The sequence below is a fragment of the Arvicola amphibius genome, chromosome 14 (assembly GCF_903992535.2).
Source record: "Arvicola amphibius chromosome 14, mArvAmp1.2, whole genome shotgun sequence".
NCBI classification, from domain to species: Eukaryota; Metazoa; Chordata; class Mammalia; order Rodentia; family Cricetidae; genus Arvicola; species Arvicola amphibius.
In genome coordinates, this window is record NC_052060.1 from 42,628,149 (window position 1) to 42,647,820 (window position 19,672).

At 40.1% G+C, this 19,672-nt stretch overlaps 1 protein-coding gene across 2 annotated transcripts in view; it reads left to right on the forward strand.

Annotated features, from left to right (window-relative positions):
- Slc39a8 (solute carrier family 39 member 8) overlaps window positions 1-16,153 on the forward strand; it is a 54,379-nt gene extending 38,226 nt beyond the window's left edge. For both annotated transcript variants that reach the window (XM_038311170.2, XM_038311171.2), the window contains exons 7-9: window positions 11,876-12,083; window positions 12,255-12,439; window positions 14,652-16,153. In XM_038311170.2, the coding sequence (XP_038167098.1) occupies window positions 11,876-12,083; window positions 12,255-12,439; window positions 14,652-14,801 (543 nt within the window). In that variant the 3' untranslated portion in view covers window positions 14,802-16,153. The remainder of the gene's footprint in view (window positions 1-11,875; window positions 12,084-12,254; window positions 12,440-14,651) is intronic.
- The last annotated feature ends 3,519 nt before the right edge of the window (window positions 16,154-19,672 follow it).

Genomic DNA, 19,672 nt, shown 5'->3' on the forward strand with positions numbered 1-19,672 from the left:
GAATGCCATATCCTTTAAAAATCCAGTGTCAGTTCATTTCGTATAGGTGTCTATGCTAAGAATTGGTTAAGATGAAGCCCAGCGTCAGGATTCAGTAAGAAGAGAACTCAGAAAAGCTGAATTGAAGATTTCTTTTGCCTTAAAAAATTTTAAATTCAAATATAATTACATCACTTCTCCTTTTAACCTCTCCCATGTCCCTTCCCATATCCCTCCTTCACTCACTCTCAAATTAATGGGCTCTTTTTCTTTGATTATTTTATTTTATATATATATATATTATATAACAATATGTATTATGTATACATAATATGTAATGCATGAATATATAACAATATATAGTATTTTATATAAAGACACATAAATACATAGATATCCCCCGCTGAGTCAGTTCAGCGTTTGCTTGTATGAACACGATTTCAGGGCTGACCACTTCTTACAGGGAGAAGCAGTGAGATCTCCTCCTGGATCTTGCATTCCAATTTCCTGTTCCCCATGCTCCACATGGGGAACTTCCTGAGGGAAGCATTGCTCCAATCAGCTCTGATTACAGAAGAACTTTGGGAACAAAGTTGGCCGTGAACAGAGGATGGCTTTCAGGGTGTCATCCTTGTTAATTTTGATTCTACCAATTAGGTGACTGATCAGTTAATTACGATTTGTTCCTTTGGGTTATGGGCTGGGCTGTAGAATATCCTGGCAATATCTGTAAAAACTGTCTTTGAGTTTTTTCACATGATTCTAAAGTTTTAATTTAACTTAATTTTAAAGAGCTGAAAAAAGATGCCCATCTTAACAAAAATGCTCTTATGTAACTACCAGGCTATAACATTTCCCCATAGATGGTGGCAGGCTTTTCTTAAGAACCTGCCTGTGCCTGCTGTTGCAGCCTCGCTTGTTAATGGAAGTTCTGAAATCAGTGTGAATGCACTTATCTAAACATGTCCTACACTAAATTGTTTTCACTAATCAAGCAAGACTTATCCCTATTTAGAAAAATTAGTGAGGTTTTACTCAATTAGGCTTGATGTCAAGCTAATTTTCCCCCATTAGTATAATGAAGAATTGCTATGTTGCTCTATTATGCATGTGGATTGATAAAAAGTTGAAAATTAATGCCAGCCATTTTTTTTTTAAATTTGGGAAATAAAGAGAGAAGGGAGAGGTTTGAGTAAATGATTCGGGCTGTCAGAAGAGTTGCTTAATTTGTGCCATGGAGAGAGCGCAGCTGCAAGCCAGCACAAGCCACAGAACACACAGAAGACTTACACATAGACCCCAGTGCCAGTGGGTCTGCGGCACCAGCTTTCTCAAGTTTGGTTTTATTTTTAAAGATTGCATTGTGAAAGATTCTATCTCGTGATTATTGGTCTTGCTAAAGCAGGTTTCTTTCTCTTTTTTACTGCTGCTTTCAAAGCTATTCACTTTGTGCTCTATTCTTTCCATGCCACAACCCGCAGCTTGGGAAATGCTGAAGCAGGACCTGGTGAGTTAACGTTTGCCCCGTGGGTTGCATGATGGAAAGTTTGCTAAACAGAAGGAGATTTGTGGTTCAGTGAATGGCACCCATGACTCTTGGTAAAGCTCTTGGGAGGCAGAATTTGTTTAATGCTTTAATTAATCTATTATATATATATATATTTAATATATTCTATATATTTAAAAAATATATATATTAAAGACCCCAAGTTAGAACAACCACAAAGCTAAAGTACTCTGCAGATGAAGTATGGCCTTGCCAAGATGATTTTGGGTCTGATATCATTATGTTACATACTAGAGTCACACACACACACACATACACACATGCACACCTTTCTTCCCCCACATTGTACACACGCACATGCACACGCACATGCACACCTTTCTCCCCCCACATTGTACACACGCACATGCACATGCACACACACACAACTGAGTAATACCTGCATCTGTCTATAATGATGTTTATTTAGTTTATGTCTGAGGCAAACATCCAGATTAAAGAACGCTCATTTTTATAATGATTACTGCTTTACAGATAATGCTAATGAATAAATCATAAAGGAAGGCATTTGGAGAGCAACTTGAGTGCCCATTCATGACAAATGGGCCTTCAGGGTAGAACCAGATCGTTGATTGGCTGGTAACTTTGATCTTTCTATATGTCTGCTTTTTTCTTTAGAGAATTTTAGTCCTTCTGAGAATCTCAACCACATTAAATCAACGGATCCTCATTTATGTTATTCAAGTGGTGATTTCTCTGGCCTTTAATGTGGTCTAATTTATCAAAAAGTGTCGTAAGTTCTGAGTTCTAATCAGTAGGGAGCCCAATTCTTTTGGGAGTGGTTGAGATATTATTGCTTTTTAATTCTGCCAGCAGGCATCAGAAGACTAAAAAAAAAGCCAGATTGTATTTTTTTTGTCATATATCTTACTTAGAATATCAAATAACTTAATGAACATGACTTCATTAAGTCTTCATGGCAACTCAGTGAAGGTGGTTAGAAGTTGGAAACGTTTACTAGCGGAAAAAGGGCACCAATAAAGATTACCTTTGAAGGTTCGTTAAGCCTTTCAGGTCTCGGATTCGATACTTTATAGTTCGTCCTCCTTTATGGCTGGATTATAAAATACATTTGGAAAAAACCTGAGGTGAGAGATCAAACATTGTTCATAGTTTTCTAGACTTCAAAGCAAAACTCAAATCTGGAAGTTGTGCTGTAGCTGGAAAGTAAAATCACAAATTACTCATTGGGTAGACACCGTGTGTGCAGAAATGGTCCAGACTTTCTGTGTATTTTATGTTTTAGCTTTAGCCCAGATTTCACAATCTTGGACTCTTGTATGAAAACAATAATAACAACCCTAAATTGAGTTTCCAGATTCTACACGCTACATCATAAAAACATTTTATCCCCTATATGACATCTTGCCTCATGAATCACATCACTGAAGCTACATGAAAGTAGTGGTCTTCATATCATACTTCCTTCATTCATGCAGTATCAGGTGATCACCTCCACGCATCAGACTGTATTTTATATCCTAGAGATACCACTGTAAAGAGATAACTAGTCAGGCAGTCTCATGGGACACACAGCCCAGCACTGCAGGGCTACGAATGCTGGGCACAGAATTAAAATGTTGTGAGGTGATATCCACCTGACCGCATTCGTTTGGGTGGTCAAAGAGGGTCTCTTTGAGAAGGATACATTTAAGTTCGACACTTAGTTGTGAGAAGGAGCTGTCCCCGAGAAGACTGTAGAGAAGAATCTTGACTGAGCTTCTATCCAGTCACATGTCTCTAGGCAGGGCAGAGCTGAATGGAACGCAAAGGCAGTCTGAGCAGCGAAGAAGAGTGTGCGTTGCTGCTACACAATAACAGTAGAGAAAACTTTCAACGGAAACTCTTCAAATTAAGCATTACTGTACTCTAACATAGTATAGGTGATCTAAGCAAGATATTGGTTCTCAAACTACTTTTTATTAAATGCGATGAGATTAGAAGAGTCAGGCAAGAAGAAAAGCAGAATTTTCCACTGATGCTTGCAGTCCGTAAACAACAGTGTACGGGCAGATTCCAAAGTCCACTGATACTTTAAGTATCTCTATAAAGTGTCAGCATACCTCAGAACACCTCAAATCAGACCAGCATATTCTGTTCAAGGGCAGACTTGCTTAAGTCATTAACATTGCCCAGGAGGCTGGGAAATAGCAATAAAACAACCCACTGTTGTTGCAATAACCCCTGAACCTAGAAAAACCTCCAGACTTTTGACATGAGTTATGTCAAGAAACTCAGAAATATACTCAATATAATACAAATGATGAACTGGCTGGCCCTGCAAAATGCAGCAGCAGCAGCAGCAGCAGCAGCAGCAGCAGCAGCAGCAGCAGCAGCAGCAGCAGCAGCAGTGCAGCGTGCTGTCTCTTGGCTGTTGGCCTTTGTTGTGCAGGTTCTGAATGAGGCATTCTGACTTGAAGTCCTGGATTTTTTTTTTTTTTTAAACTGCATGATCCTGGTCAAGTCCTTGCCTCTAGTATTTTTATATTTTTGCAGTTAGAAATTTAGCACCATTTTTCTCAGGTGATTCAGAAGGGACTTTTCAAATGAGAAGCATTTGGCAGTTTACATATTCTTTCTGCTACTACTGTAATGATCCCCCAAATCTAAAAAAATTCATCTTCACTTCCTTACTATAAAGACATCTCTTTTCTCGTAGTACCCAGTGCGCCTTTAGAATAGTATGGTGCCCGCTCCACCCCTTTTAATGTGGTGGCTACCCCCTTACATGTTCCATGTACAGAACAGACGTTTCCAGTTTTCCCAAATAGGGAAATACAGACGTCTTTCTGATCACCTCTCATAGAGAAGCACTTTTTATTCTGCTTCTGTGTTGCTCACTTCTTGGCTGGCAGTCCGCCTGTTTGCCTCCACCCCAGTGCTGTCCTAATTGCTTGTTCTGTCACAACAGTGGCAATTACTAGTGACTTCCAGCCCCATCGCATCTGCCATTCTTTGCCTCTTATCACTCTGCCCGAGTTCCTTGACTTAATCACCCTGACAGCAGAAGGAACTTCTCTGTCACCCCCCACCCATCAGTCAGTCATTTGTGTTGCACTGGGTGGGATCCTTTATATTTTAGTTTTTCTTGACATCACATATGTTAAATGCTGTGTATATAATAATCAGTGCAAGATCCTTCCTCTGTGGAACCCCACAAAGCCATATCTCTCTATTTTGGAAATGTTACTTTTCAAGATACTAGCAGCTGGTTTTCCCAGCTTATACTAAAACTTAGCCAACCTTTGGTATCTCCTGAAAGCCCCTTTAAGATTCCTCAGTGACAACGAGACGTGCATAGGCTGGAGAACAGTTTATTTAGATCATAGGAAATGGTACCCCATTTCCTGAATGAACCAGGACATTGGTGTTGGCATCCATAGCAACAGGCAGCAGCCTTTCAGAGAGCTGGAAATAGTATGTTAGGATGACTGCAAATATTTACTTAGTATGTAGTTTAAATTCTATTGGCAAATAGTAGCAGATTTCTTGAAAACATTAAAGGTTTCTCTTAAATTAGTTTTTTCCCCCAAAGCAATAAAGTGATGCGGTCCCAAGTGGTGCATGAATGACAATTATTTCTGCTTGATTATTTAAACCACGCCCAAAACAACTCGACTCACATTCCACAGAAGTGCTTTCTCTCCAGAGAAAGAAAACACTTTTGAAAGTTGCTGGAAATTGTTATTTTCTTGTTAAGGGTTCCTTTCTTTAGTTAAAAAAGTTGTAGAAGTAGTTTTGAGATTTTCTCAAAATCAAATGCCTGTCAACTTAATGCATTTGAATTCTACTTAGCTATATGTATTAATAACAGAATTAATTTCTCCTTTTCTACATGAAGTTTTACTTTGGTGACAAAGAGCCAAGGAAGGACCCCTTAGCCATGAAATACAAACATTGAAACCATTAGAAAGCCTAGTCATAACAACAAAATTTATGAATTTTTCATATTTTTAGAATGCCTTTACTACTGTATGATTCTTTTATGTCTACGTAGCACAGGTTCATTGTTTTCATTAAATTATGCGTAAAAGCATAGGCTATTTGTGAACTCTATGTTAGGAATGAAATTAGACTGCCCTGTCCAGAAAGACGTGAGCCATTTTAACGAAGATAAATAAGAAAGAAAGAAGGGATAATTCGCAGAGCTCTGGGAGAGAGTCAGTGAGCCGTGTTAGGGAGGCTCCGTAGCAAGAGGCTAGAATTAGTAGAGTTAATGGTCTACATCCTAAGGACCAGAGAAGAAAGAAGGTACCAAAAGTGGAAGGCTCCAGTCTTAAGACTTTATTGTAAGTAAAGCAATGATCAATAATTAGGGACATACCTAGGCTACATCACTTCTCAAGGAGGAAGCCAAGGTAGAAAGAAGCATTCTCATCTTTTCTCACCTTTTCCTCTGATTATGTGTATGAAATTTTTGTCTGGAGCCAAGCAGAGGTTAGAGGCATGGTGACCATACAGGTCTCATGAGGCACAGGGCTGGGGTAAAAAGGACAGAAAGAGTCTATGGATGGGTAAATGAATGAAATCTATAAGTTTCTACCTTCTTTCCTTCCACAAGCTTATATTCTTATTCTTCATGTGGTTGAAAAAATACACAGAGTGCACCAAATGCCTTCAGCTCCCATAGTGTCCCTGCATGATGTCATGTAAGGATGTTGGTAGCCTTCCGTTGATCTCTTGGCAATGACCAGGATCTGTTGATGCTCGCCAGTATTCTTCATGTAAGATGGGGGAAGGGGAGAGCACAGAAGAGGCAGATGAGGGGCATTAATTTTGACTGCTCTTCCATCTCCTAGCTGGGCGTGACTGTAGGATGACAATTATAGTTCCCCCTTTCCAATGTATATTCTATGTTTGTCACACTGTCTGCTATCACCTCACCTGGCTGGGGCCATTTCCAGTTTTGGCATCCCTTTCCAGAAAGAGGTAAGGCATTTACGTGAAGACAAATAAGAAAGAGAAGCAGGGCAATTCACAGAACTCTTAGAGGGAGTCAGGTTGATTGCTGTCTCATTCTCTATGAGGACACCAATTATCCATGGAACTAATGTAGTGACTTCATCTATCTGATGGCTTAGGTCCATAAAGAACCTCATATTGCTAGGAGTTTACTCTTCTTCCATAGACCAGAATATGATGCCGTTCCCTGGTGCAAGTATGATTCTCTTGAGCAGTAGGCTTTTCATAATCATCAAGTTCAAGGTCTTGGGGACAAGTAATAAGAATTCTTTAAATTTTAATTTAACACTGGCTGCTCTTCTCTGTAGCTAGAGTTGGAGGTGTACATCTTATAGCTAGGGCTGCTTCCTGTGGCTATTTTTCATTGGGAATATTTTATGAGACCTAGGAATACAGACATATACAATAAGTATATAATCAAGACATGTACTAATAATAACTCATAAAAATTTATCTTCAGTACAGGTATAATTTCACCACTCATTAAAAAGAAAAAAAAGCAAGTTTGCCTGTGAGTGAGATGGATGAGCTTGTTCATTTTTACATCAAGTATTCAATCTTTGCTGAATGTTTGATACTGCAAGACATAGATCATCTTCAACATTTTTCAGAACTGATTAATATTTTTATTTTATGATTGCCAACGCCAAAAAGTTACGTAACATGAATACATAGTAAAGAATGGCGGGAACAGATTTAAGGCTATTTCTGATTCCGTTTTTTTTTTTCTCATCCCAAACCAAAATTCACTAAATGATTTATTCTGAACAATGTAATCAGCAATTCAAATAGCAATTTACAAATCAAACACTTGAATATAACACAAATCAAAATATACTGGGGAATGATGGTAGAAAAATGTTGAAAGTCTGTTTATCATAATCAAATTATCAATGTTTCTATAAAAGTAGAAAATATTGTGTGTACAGTATGACATTAGTTAGTAATCTTGGATCTCAGCTGGCATGATTCTGACAAATGCTCATTGTCATTGCATGGTGTGACAGTGCACGTGTGTGCTCAAACAAAGGCTGTAATGTGATCAAAATAAAACATGGTGAAACATGTCTGATTCAGTCAGCATTTGATTTTTTGAGTTAATTTGGGTCATTGGATGGACAGAAATCATTCACTGTTGCTAGCTTTTTGTGATCCCCCCACATTCGGTTATGTGGACCCCATGGAGGTCTTAGGGAAACTCAACTCTGTAGAGTACCTACAGCTGCTCCGGACGCGGTGAATTCTCTGTGTCAGAGTTAACTACACACACACACACACACACACACACACACACACACACACTCACACACACACACACACGCATGCACATAGAGAGAGAGACAGACAGACAGACACACACACACCTGATGGCATGAGGCATATGTCTACAGTCCATAGACAACATGCTAAACTTGCTGGTCCCTTGACTTGTGTTCTAGCTGAGCTTTCACTAGGGCACCCAAAGTTCCATCCAGATGCTTCTGTGGGGACTAAGTGACCTGATCTACACATTCTATTAATGAATTGATTGGGTTCCTTCTTTTGCTGAAAAATAGTGTGGAGGCCAATTTTGGAGAAGACCTTGGTGTACTATATAAATCTCTAAAAGATGCTATGTGCACACGTATCAGAGGTAAAGAAAGCATGTATCAAATAGGCCTATCTTTGTGAGTCTAAGGAGTAACCCCTAACAGTGAGAGGGGGTCTAGAGGCATGGTCCTGGCCCTGCAAAGCCAACTAGGCCATGTTGTTCTTAAGCAGGAGCTCAGTGTCGTCTTGGCTTTCTACAAGTTGGGTGTTTCTAGAGCTCAGGAAAGCCAGGCCACCTCTATAGAGGAAGGGGTGTTCAAACTACAAATTGTGGGGTCCTTAAGCAAATATCAGGATGGCTATTGAAAGGCACAGAGTGATATTTGTAATCAGACTTTGTTCACTTTGTTATGGAGGCTATTTTCTATCTTCTGTGATGTCCTTTCTGAGATTTAGACAAAGAGAATTAGCTTCATACCCTGGATTTACTAAGACCCCCCACCCCATCTTACAGACATCTTTGCTCTCAATCTTCCAGTTTGATGTCTTGAAAGTTGTATGTTGTAAGAAGGGCACTGCACACTGGGAACTTTAGCCAGTAGGCCACTGTCACTTGGTGATACACAGATTAATAGAAATGGGCTAAGTCAATATGCAAGAGATTAGCCAATAAGAAGTTAGAGCTAATGGGCCAAGCAGTAATTTAATTAATACAGTTTCTGTGTGATTATTTCATGCGTGCGGGGGGAGGGGAGGCTATTGCATTGACCAGGAAAGATCTAGAAGCCAGCATCAAATCTGCTTTATAAATTGTGAAGTAGTGTGGATGTGTAAGCTAATGCTGCTTCTAACCTTTCCTCCCAGAGTCTGCAATTCTCGGGTTCATGTTAACTCATGAGCTCAGATTGTTACCAGAGAGGAAGATGCGAGGGCCAGAGTCTGGTCCTTGGTAGCCCTAACAAGCAGACTTGATCACCTGTCTTTAAGAGGCTAATTAAATAGACACGTTGTAGTGAGGTTCAGAGAAAGGAGATGGATTCAGTGGTCACACTGGGAAGAAGAACCAAGGAGGAGGTCCAAGGGCTCCCCAAGGTCTAGGTTTGAATAGAAAGCAAGCATATAGATCACTTAGCAGTTCTGGTGAAGGTGCAGTCCCTACTCCTTAAACCCATAATTGTCTTGGCTCTCCCTCTCCATCAAGCAGGTGAAGCCTCTTTCTATGAAACAGGTTCCTTCTTCTGTGTGTGCCAGAGCTTTGCTCTTCTCTTCTTCCTACTCCCAGCATGAGGCTCTTAGGAAAATTCGATTTCTTAGAAATCACTGCGGTAGCCTGATGGCCGAAGGAAAGGAGACAAGTGTCGTTCCTTAGAATATTTTTGTCCTCTGCTAAGACTGTTGGAAGCTCTCAGCCTCTTCATAGTGGGCTTTTATTTCTCCCCATCAATCTCCTGATGGGGCATCACTTTGTCCAAGCTCATGCAGTCTTAGTAAATGTCTTCTCTTCTTTTTCACACACTTCTGCACACACACTTTTGTCTGAAGTTCTTTGTTTGCGGCTTTAACTTTTCTTCCTTGTTTTCTCTGGCCAACTTGGCCAGTAGACCCTTTACAGCTTCGAGGATCATCTGGAATAAACCTTTTGTCTCTGAAACTCTTAGGCAGTTTTGATGTTTCTTCCTTGTAATTTCATTCCTTCTGTGTGTTTTATGGGATATAATGATGCTCTTTTGTGGTGCACTCACAGGTTTATAAATAGCATCTCATTTGATCCTCTGACATTGGAAGTAAGATTTTTATTCATTCTACGGGTAAGGAGTCGGAAGCTAAGAGATAAAAATCCTTTCCCAAGGGCAGATAGCAGACTCAAGTGCAGGTTCCTCAAGGTCAAGGCCTGTACCCTTTTATCAATAAATGCATATTCTGCAGTTTCCTTCCTCTCTTTTTAAAAAATATTTTTTGAAACAGGGTCTCATTATGTCACCCTGGCTGTCTTACTAAGTGTATGTGGGCAGTGAGCTTTATCACACCCAGTCACTTTCTCTGTGGCTTTCCCCATGGATACCCTTGTTTAACCTTCACCAAAGATCATTATTATTTATTATGTCATGCACATAAGATACATGTGTAAAAAAAGGGACCTAGTCTCCAGAGAAGATGAAACTCTTTTTGCAGATGATAGGGTTTTTAAAGTAAAGGAGACTAGACGTTTATTCTGCCATTGCTTCTGATGTTCAGAAGAGTTTGGGGGGCAAGGAGGATTCAGCAAGAATTCTCCATGTGAATTGCTTTCAGGGCCCACCACAAAAGAGACCCCCTCTTTCCCATTAGTTAGCAGTGCTTAACCACTATTGCCAAAAGAGCTCAATTGCTTCGTTTTTACCACTGGGTAAGTTCACTAACATCTTTGTACTTTATTTTCCTCATTTATAAAGTAATGATGACAGTTTGTTCTTACCTCAGAATTATTTGAGGTAAATTAAGTATCTGAAGTGTTTAAAACAGCACCAGGGACCCACTCAATGCCATTTGATTTTGCTAACACCACTTCACCACATCCACAATGAGGGTGAGGATGGTGACTAAGAGTGACCTTCTCCCTGTAGAGTAATTGAAGACTTTATTGCTCTGGATGACTTTTAACTGTGTGCCTAAACAAAAAACATTCCCTAAAGATTCGGATTTTCACCATGTAGACAGTCAAAAGATGTATTCTAAGACCTATAGTCAGTTATCAAGGTAGGATGCCACAGCACCTTGACCAGTGACGTGACGCTGGAGTAAATGTTGGCATACTCAGACAGTTGCTTTGAAAGAAGACTCTTTGAAAAACTTAGCCATAAAAATTTAATTTTGTTTCTCCAGTGCCAATTAAATCTCTCAAAGATAGACACTGTGCTTTCCCGTAACACTCTGTATAGTATTTGGGAAATTGCTATGGCTAAAAGATATTCTGTTTGGATGCTTTGAGAGAGGTGGGGAGAAGAGTTAGTACCAAAATGTTCTCCAGTTAATTGTACTGCTTTCCTATTTACAGGCAAGTTTACATCGTACTCTCTTTTTCTGTACCATATAGAAAGTGCTTTGGTAGGCATTTATCATTGAGTTTTAAAAAATTGTCAAATTTATGGAACTTGAAATTCTCATAAAGAGTCTGCCGCAGGATTTTCTGCTTTTATTGTTACTTTAAAATGAAATAAGTATTCACGCAAAGGCAAGCCTGTGCTCATCACACTTTATAGAATTTCTAAGAGTAACAGAGACCTAGAACACCCAGAACAGTGTACATATCAGTGTGAACTTGGCGAGTTATTGAGGAATGATTGGATCATTGTACATTCACTTCAATTCATGGCAGAAGAAAACTGGCAGGATAATTTGCTAATGGTGACATGGGAAGTGGAATGAACATTTCCTGATGTCATCATGCTTTAATTATTGATGTCATATTTAAACTGTAATAGGAAGATGACTTTTGAATTAGTCTTTGAATAACTTTAGGATGTGCGAATATATCAAATTCCTAGTATAATATCTGTTAAACCATCGGAAAGCAGTTGTAAGACTTTGTTCGTACAAGTCAATATTGATTTAAGGGGCGACTAATTTAAAATGTCTGTAAGTGACTTGTTCAAGGTGTGTCAAGTGATTCATCTCCTCTGTCCCTGCCATAAGCTTTTTGTTCCCCTCTGTGATGTATTATTATGGTTTCTCATACACTACTTGCAGTTGAAACAATCTGTCTCCCCAGGACATAACCCATCTCTTCTCCGGATTTCTCGAATGTTCAAACCATACCAGGTTTCATGTTGATTGATTTTTTCTTCTGCTGTTTCACAGGATGGAAAAACAGAGTCAAGTTCATGCACCTGTTTGAAGGGGCCTAAACTGTCAGAGATAGGAACAATTGCCTGGATGATCACGCTCTGTGATGCCCTCCACAATTTCATCGACGGCTTGGCGATCGGGGCATCCTGTACTTTGTCTCTTCTTCAGGGACTCAGTACTTCCATAGCGATCCTGTGTGAGGAATTTCCTCATGAGTTAGGTGAGAGACCCTGCTCCCAGGGCAAGAGGTGATGGAGTCTCGCACTGAGAAAATCCTGCTCGTGCACTGAAATGAATAACCTGCTGCTGGAAATTGTTCTTCTTCTTATTATTTTGAGTCTTGTCCCCAAATAGAAGGAAGCACAGCTCACTTGATGTTTTCTTCTTCTAGGGGACTTTGTGATCTTGCTCAACGCTGGGATGAGCACTCGGCAAGCCTTGCTATTCAACTTCCTTTCGGCATGCTCCTGCTATGTTGGGCTAGCTTTTGGCATTTTGGTGGGCAACAATTTTGCTCCAAATATTATATTTGCACTCGCCGGAGGCATGTTCCTCTACATTTCTCTGGCAGATATGGTAAGAAAGTCAAGTATTTTATTTTGGGTTAATTTGAATTTTGCAAATGAGTGTCTGGGCTATGAGCTGAAAAGCAGCCGTTTGGTTTCCCGTTGTCTTCAAGGCCTGAGAGGTAATCCAGGTAATCCGGAGCTTTCCCACCTCAGAACACCACACTGCGTGAGGAGCTTTCACTCACACTGACCCGACATGGCTGTCCTTGGTTCCTTGGTATCTGATCTTATTGACAGTGAGGAGGTGAACAATTTTTACTAGAATAGGGCTGTTTTCTTACTATATGACGAATAAAACTTTACTTCTATTATAGTAGGTTCTTGTAAGGCCTGATCCTCTCTTGCATAAAGATGTCACATTTAGCTGGGCGGTGGTGGCGCACACCTTTAATCCCAGCACTCGGGAGGCAGAGGCAGGTGGATCTCTTTGAGTTGGAGGCCAGCCTGGTCTACAAGAGCTAGTTCTAGGACAGGCTCTAAAAAAGCTGCAGAGAAACCCTGTCTCGAAAAAAACAAAACAAAACAAAACAAAACAAAAAAAAAAACAGATGTCACATTTAGAAGAATCAATAACTTGATAGAGTAAATAACATTTTTTTAATTCAAAATGATTTATAATAAAAGCTTTTGAAGTTAAGAAAACACTATTACACTATTATACTAATTTAAGAAAAATTAAAATTTAGCAGTGTGGTTTATTTGTTTTGTTTGGAGATGAGGTTTCTCTGTGTAACAGTCGTAGCTGTCCTGAGATTCACTTTGTAGACTAGGCTGGCCTTGAACTCACAGAGATCTGCCTGCTTCTGCATCCTGAGTTCTGGGGTTAAAAGCAGGTGTCACCATGCCCAGCTGAAATCTGACAACATTTATTTAGGTCAGTATGTATTTATGACTGTAGGTATATGCCCATGTGTACCATGTGTATGACCGTGTGTGTGTGTGTGTGTGTGTAGATAAATACCCTGTGCCCTGTGTGTTTTTACAGGCATCATGGACAGTTTTCTAGAAAATGATGTGTCAGAGTATGAAAATCAAGGAATATTTGTTTGCACTTGGAAGTTAACGTATTACACATATAATTTAATAACAATAACTCTCCTCTCTATTATAACCTCCCAATTCTAAGTGTCTGGTTCAGTTCAGCGAAGGCCCTTGAGAATGTGAGGATTCAGCTCTTAGAACGAGAATTATGTCAGGCCCCGTCTTTAGTCCAGACGGTGTCAATGGCTCTGTTAAGGTTACTCCCTCTCTAGGGGTGACACAAGCGGTGTTCTGCAGGGCACAGACACAGGAGTCTTGTCATTTTAGAGCTGTCCCCATTTATCCCGGTAGGAACTTCAAAGTTCTGGCTTGCCTGTGGACTCTGGGGCTCCCTAGCACGGCATTACACAGGGCGTCACAGCGCAGGTAGCAGACCAGACCAAAATGTGTTTCTAAAACTTGACTTAAATGGCCCCTTGTGCAGCCTTTGCCGTAGATGCTATTGCTGAGTAAGAGCAAACTTATTTATTTACTTGTTCGCTAAAACACTTAGAATCTCATTTGTTTTCACTATAACGAAACAATGATGAATCTTCAACACTGGAACTACACAATTTATTATAAAACCTTGTTTTTCTGTGAAGAAAGAGCGAGCACAATGGGGACAAACCAGAAAAGACAGGAAGTAAATCAAGTTCCTTCAGGACATTGGTTCAGCCAGCTACACAAACTTTTCTTCCCTCCATCCAGTCCTGAGAATCGTAAGACAGGTGGGGTAACTGCTTTCTTGAGGTTTCCTGTCCAGGATCAAAGTTAGAATTTAAGCAAACCAAAATGTCACACATCTAATCAAAAGGAACCCCAAGACCACAGAAACATGGTGTGGTGGCACAAGGCAGGACGATTAGAAGTTCCAGATCATCATCAGGAACATAGGGAATTGTAGGTCATTCTGGGCCGAGCAAGAAACAACAACAACCAAGTCATGCAGAAGACTGAATAGCAACAGATAATTTGAAAGTACTGTGAAATAAGAGGAAAAGTAGTATGTATAATGAGAGAGGAAGAGGACCCTAGTATAACCGATATGCCTGAGGATAAAACCTGAAGGATTGAATTTGAAATAAAACCTGAAGGATTGTCCGAAATAAATGCTCATTTGCTCTGCAGAAACCCCAGACAAGCATTTCGGGTTTCGCCACAAGATGGCGACAGCTGTTTAATAATGTATCTTCTAGTTTCCAGAGATGAACGACATGCTGAGAGAAAAAGTAACTGGAAGGAAAACGGATTTCACCTTCTTCATGATCCAGAACGCCGGGATGTTAACCGGATTCACGGCCATCCTGCTCATCACCTTGTATGCAGGGGAAATCGAGTTGCAGTAGCCGGAAGTGGAGCACAGTACTAAGGACGGAAGGCATTTAACAAGCAGTAACACAAAACATCTCCAAAGGGATTTTTTTTTTTTTTAAAGCATATCCTATTTAGTTAAAAGAGGATTTTATTCTCAACTAGAGTCTAAGGAATCTAGTGACTGGTTCAGACATGTAAAAGAGCTGAAATTTGTTGTTAAAACCATTCCTTAAAAAGTTCTTGGTTTCAGGCTGAAATGGCTGGCGGGTGGGGGCCTTTGGTAAATACCCGGTTTTCAATGTTTTATGCATATTAGGAAATTATCATGAGGCAAAACACATGCATCTACAAGCAGACACACAGACCCAGAGAATAACACCATCTAGGTCACTTAAGGTTTTAAAACTTGATTGGATAAGTTTCTTTTTTCAGAGTAGTTGATTTCAATTAATGTGTTTGGATGCTTTCAAGGGCAGGTGCATCGGATGTGGGAGAAGATCAAAACAGCTTTAGTCCACCCATGGATGATTCCAGAGCTCTAATGATCCCCGGAAAGAAAGATTGCTCACAGTGTTTGTTCACTTTTATGTCTCAATCAGTGACTTGTACGATTGTTTTGAAAGCTATTCCAAAGTAACATGAATTAGGAAATATGAAAGGCCTTGGGTTTAGGGGTTTGTCTTTGAGCGTAAGCTCGATCAGACTCTGCACAAAGATCAGAATGGCTTCGCAATGACTTCCATTGCGGTTCCAACCCTCAGAAATGGCAGAGGACTATGCGGGACTGGTCAGAACTCAGTCTCATCATGTTCCGGGATTACTTTGTGATGGTGAAGAATATGTTAGGTGGGAGAAAGAAATTGAATGTAATTTTGAGCAGTTTACTTTTTAGAGTTAAGCATGATTATTTAGCAGGGAAAATTTCAGTAAATGTAAAACAACAGCTGGGCTGGGCTGTGTCAGAGACTGACTGACGGCAGAAGCGTGTGCTCATTAGGGTGATGGACAGCCAGTTGGAAATGTCTTCTTTTATGTTCAGCGTGTATTTTTTTTCCATGTGGTATACCCTTGGGGAAAAACTCAGCATACTGTCATTATTTTTCTACCTTTTGAAAGGGACAGAGTTTGTTGAGTTTTTGACCATTCGTCTGAATTGAACATCCTAATCTCAAGCCACACTCCCAAGTAACTTGAAAAACAGATGATTTAACAGTGATGAAAATTATTAATAAAAACCAACAGTTATCTCAGGAATTATGTTTTCCTACAAGCCAAAACAATGCAAATTGGATAACCATTTAACATCCACGTTTATGTATATTCACTCTGGGTCTGACAACTGAAAAATGTCATTTGACCAAACAGTAAACAACGTTGAAGCCATTGTGTCACTTGTTCTTTTTATTATGTCTTTGTTTTGATTGGCTATCATGTTCCTGGTGTCATGGGGGAGAGAGACGAATAGGAAATTGATGTTATTTCGTTTATTTCAAAGATATCTAGCAAATAAATCCTACAAAGATTTATTTTTCATTTCAGTAAACAATCTATACTATTACATATTTCCTATCTGTGCTTAATAATCTTTGCTTTTTAAAGGTGGAGGTTGTATGTATTTAAAAATTATTTAATTTTACTTCATGTGCATTTGTATTTTGCTGGCATATATGTCTGTGTGAAGGTGCTAGATCCTCTGACATTGGAGTTACAGGCAGTTGTGAGCTACCACGTCGGTGCTGGGACTTGAACCCGGGTCCCATGGGAGAGCCGTCAGTGCTCTTAACTCCTGAGCCATCTCTCCAGCCTAGTTATATGTATTTTTGAAGAAACAATTTATTGCACAGTATTTTCAAAAGATAGTTTAGTGATCCTCATTGTCTATGTGGATTGTCTGGAGACGTTTTGGCGTACTTTCTATGTATTTGGCTTTTCGTTGTTTTCCTTTACCATGGAGAACAAAGGACACAGGACAATGACGACTCAAAAGTAAAAGATAATTACATGTTGGAGGCAGAAGGAAAGCCATGATGGCATTCACATTATAATAGTTAACTTTTTTCAAGTAAGCACAATCCTGTCAATTAACTTCACTCCCATGGGGGCATTCAGTACACTAGACAAAGATTCTCTAATCTTTATTTTCTTTGAAGAAGAAAGGATTTATTTCATATTATAGGCTGCAAATCATTGTTGAGGGAAGTCAAGGCTAGAACTCAAGTGGGGACGGAAGCAAAAACCATGGCGGAACACTGGCTACTGCCTCTTTCTCTGGCTTGGTTGGCCCATGTTAGTAGTAGCTCTCTAGTTGGATTGAAAATCTACTCAACGAGAGGGAAGTAATGCCTGGTACTGTAAGCCTAGCTATCTATTCAGTGCTAGTGAAGTTGTGGATATTGGAGGAAAACCTACAGCCACTACTTACTTAATCAGCATAACCTTTCCATTCTTTCCATTCCCATGCACGCACACATGCACACACTCACCAGCGCATGCACACACACAAACACACACATTCTCATCGTTAAACTTTAAAGGATGTGTACTAACAGCTGACATTTAAAAGGCACTGCCGCAGACCCAGTTACCATGGTAATACTGTGTCACAAAGCACTTTGGGAAACTGAGGCTCAGAGAGTAGGTCATTTTCTACCACAGAGGTGTTGGTAGATGGCCAGTTGGTATTGTCATGGTTTCAGGGTGTGGTTTCCCATTACAGTGGCTGGAACTGTAAATTCACGTGGCAAAGGACATAGATGCCCACGTCCAGTTGTGAATAAGGTGCAAACAAGTTTGATTATTCTTAAGCAGCCCCTATGAAATATCTGTTCTTTCATTTTTACCTGATGGATGATACTTAATATTAATGACAATCCATCAGAAGTTTCCAGAGTCACCTTCCCCTTCTAATATTTATCTGAATTGTTTTAATGCAAGTAGTTTTTTTCCCTACCCAAATAGGTTAGGCTATGCAACTGTGCCTTGGCTCAGTCCTACTGTGGATAAATGATGTCTGCTTAGCTTCCAGTTACTCTTCTGCCCTGGCTTCTTGCTGTAGCAGCAGTAGGATGTAGCTAGCTTTTGAGCTCAGTGTTGGAAGTCTCTGGAGGCTAAATAGGGTCACACTGATTTCTAGATACTCAGAGAGACCCTAGACCCTGTTGAGTATTTCCGATTTACCACACTTAAATACTTGTCTTGTCTTGCACTACTTGGCATTATCTTCCTTAGGTCTCTTTGATTTTATCAGAAAACCACCATGATTTTCAGACAATTTCTTAAAATATTTGCTTAAGATCTGTTGCAGTACCAGAGGTTCTCAAGTGGATCTTCTTGGCTTTCATCACCACAGATCCATCCCTCCTCCTCCTCCTTCTCCTCCTCCTCCTTCTCCTTCTTCTTCTTTTTTTCAAGACAGGATTTCTAGCTCTGTAGATCAGGCTGGCCTCGAACTCATAGACATCTACCTGTCTCTGTCTCCCAATTGCTGGGATTACAGATTATTCTTAATGGATACTTCACCTTGCACAGCATAAATTGCAATCCCTGTACTTGGTTGTTTTTCTGTCACTTTCCTTTATGCATTAGGGATGCACAAAACATTTCTCATGACCACCTTGCTTCCTAGTTGAAAACTCCTCCACGGTTCCAGAACCAGAGATTCTACTCATGTATTGAAAGTCAGTGGAAAAAATGGATAAACTAGAAACTCTAAATATCGTTCTGTTAATTAGAAGGCGACTTCCCTTCCTCCACTTCTGAACTTTTAGATAGATGGTATCCTGCAGGAGTTGGCAATGACATGGCGCTGTGAGGATGTTTCTTCAAGATAAGAAAAGGATAATATCATGGCGTGGAGGATTTCATCTTGTATAAGAACTAGGTTTTAAGGGTAAGAAGTTCTCTCCCATTTTTTATAGAAGAGCTGTGAGCTGCAACATGGGACTGGCACAACGACTTTAGAAACTCCTTCCCTTTGTCTGCTGTGCTGTTTTTGGCCTGTGGTTCCCACTTCCAAGAGGTTTTAAATCTCAAGATGGTTCCTAGAGATCTGACTTTGAACTCTCAACTCTGCATAGCAGGAAAGAAGACTGGACAGAAAGGCAAACAGTTCATGCTTGGCTCTTACTCTGCCTTTTTTTGAGCAATATTTGTTAGATGTAATATCCAACAGCATCTGTTTCTACCCACTGACCAGAATGAGACATGTGTGTAGACCAGCCTTTAGCTAGGCAATGCTGCATTCAGCTGGATGCACTCCTAATGGGGGAAAACCAAGATTTAGTCACTAAGAGAAGCACAGAATGGCTATGTGTATTGGCCATCCTTCTTGTCTGAACAGCTTTGCACCCAAAACAAAGTATTTGAATGGGCTTACAGTTCCAGGGGGTTGGAGTCCATGAGTGAAGGTGTAGTGGCTGGAACAGCTAAGAGCTCACATCTCAAGCTATAAGCAGGAGGTAGAGCCAACAGTGGGAAAATCTCCCAAGCCTTTTGACACCTTAAATCCAACTCCCAGTGTCATGATTCTTCCAACAAGGCCATACCTCCTAACCCTTCCCAAACTGTTTCTCCAACTGGGCACCAAATATTCAAACCTAAGAGCCAATAGGATCCATTCTCTTTCAGATGCCCACAAATGATGAAATACCAGTTGGGATTTTGGTTTCAGTTTTCCAATTTTTTTTAAGACTTCCAGTTTTCCAATTGGCCTATGTTATGAATGCTAATCGATATGATTAGTGGAAAAAGAAAAAGCTTTTAGTCTACAAATGTAAACATTTTAGTATCCTCCTGGTCTGGCTCTCCCACCCAATCTCTTCTTGCCTGGCATTGGTCAGTCAGCTCTTTATTAACCAATGGAAGTAATACACGTTTACAGTGTACAAAGATTGTTCCACAGCAG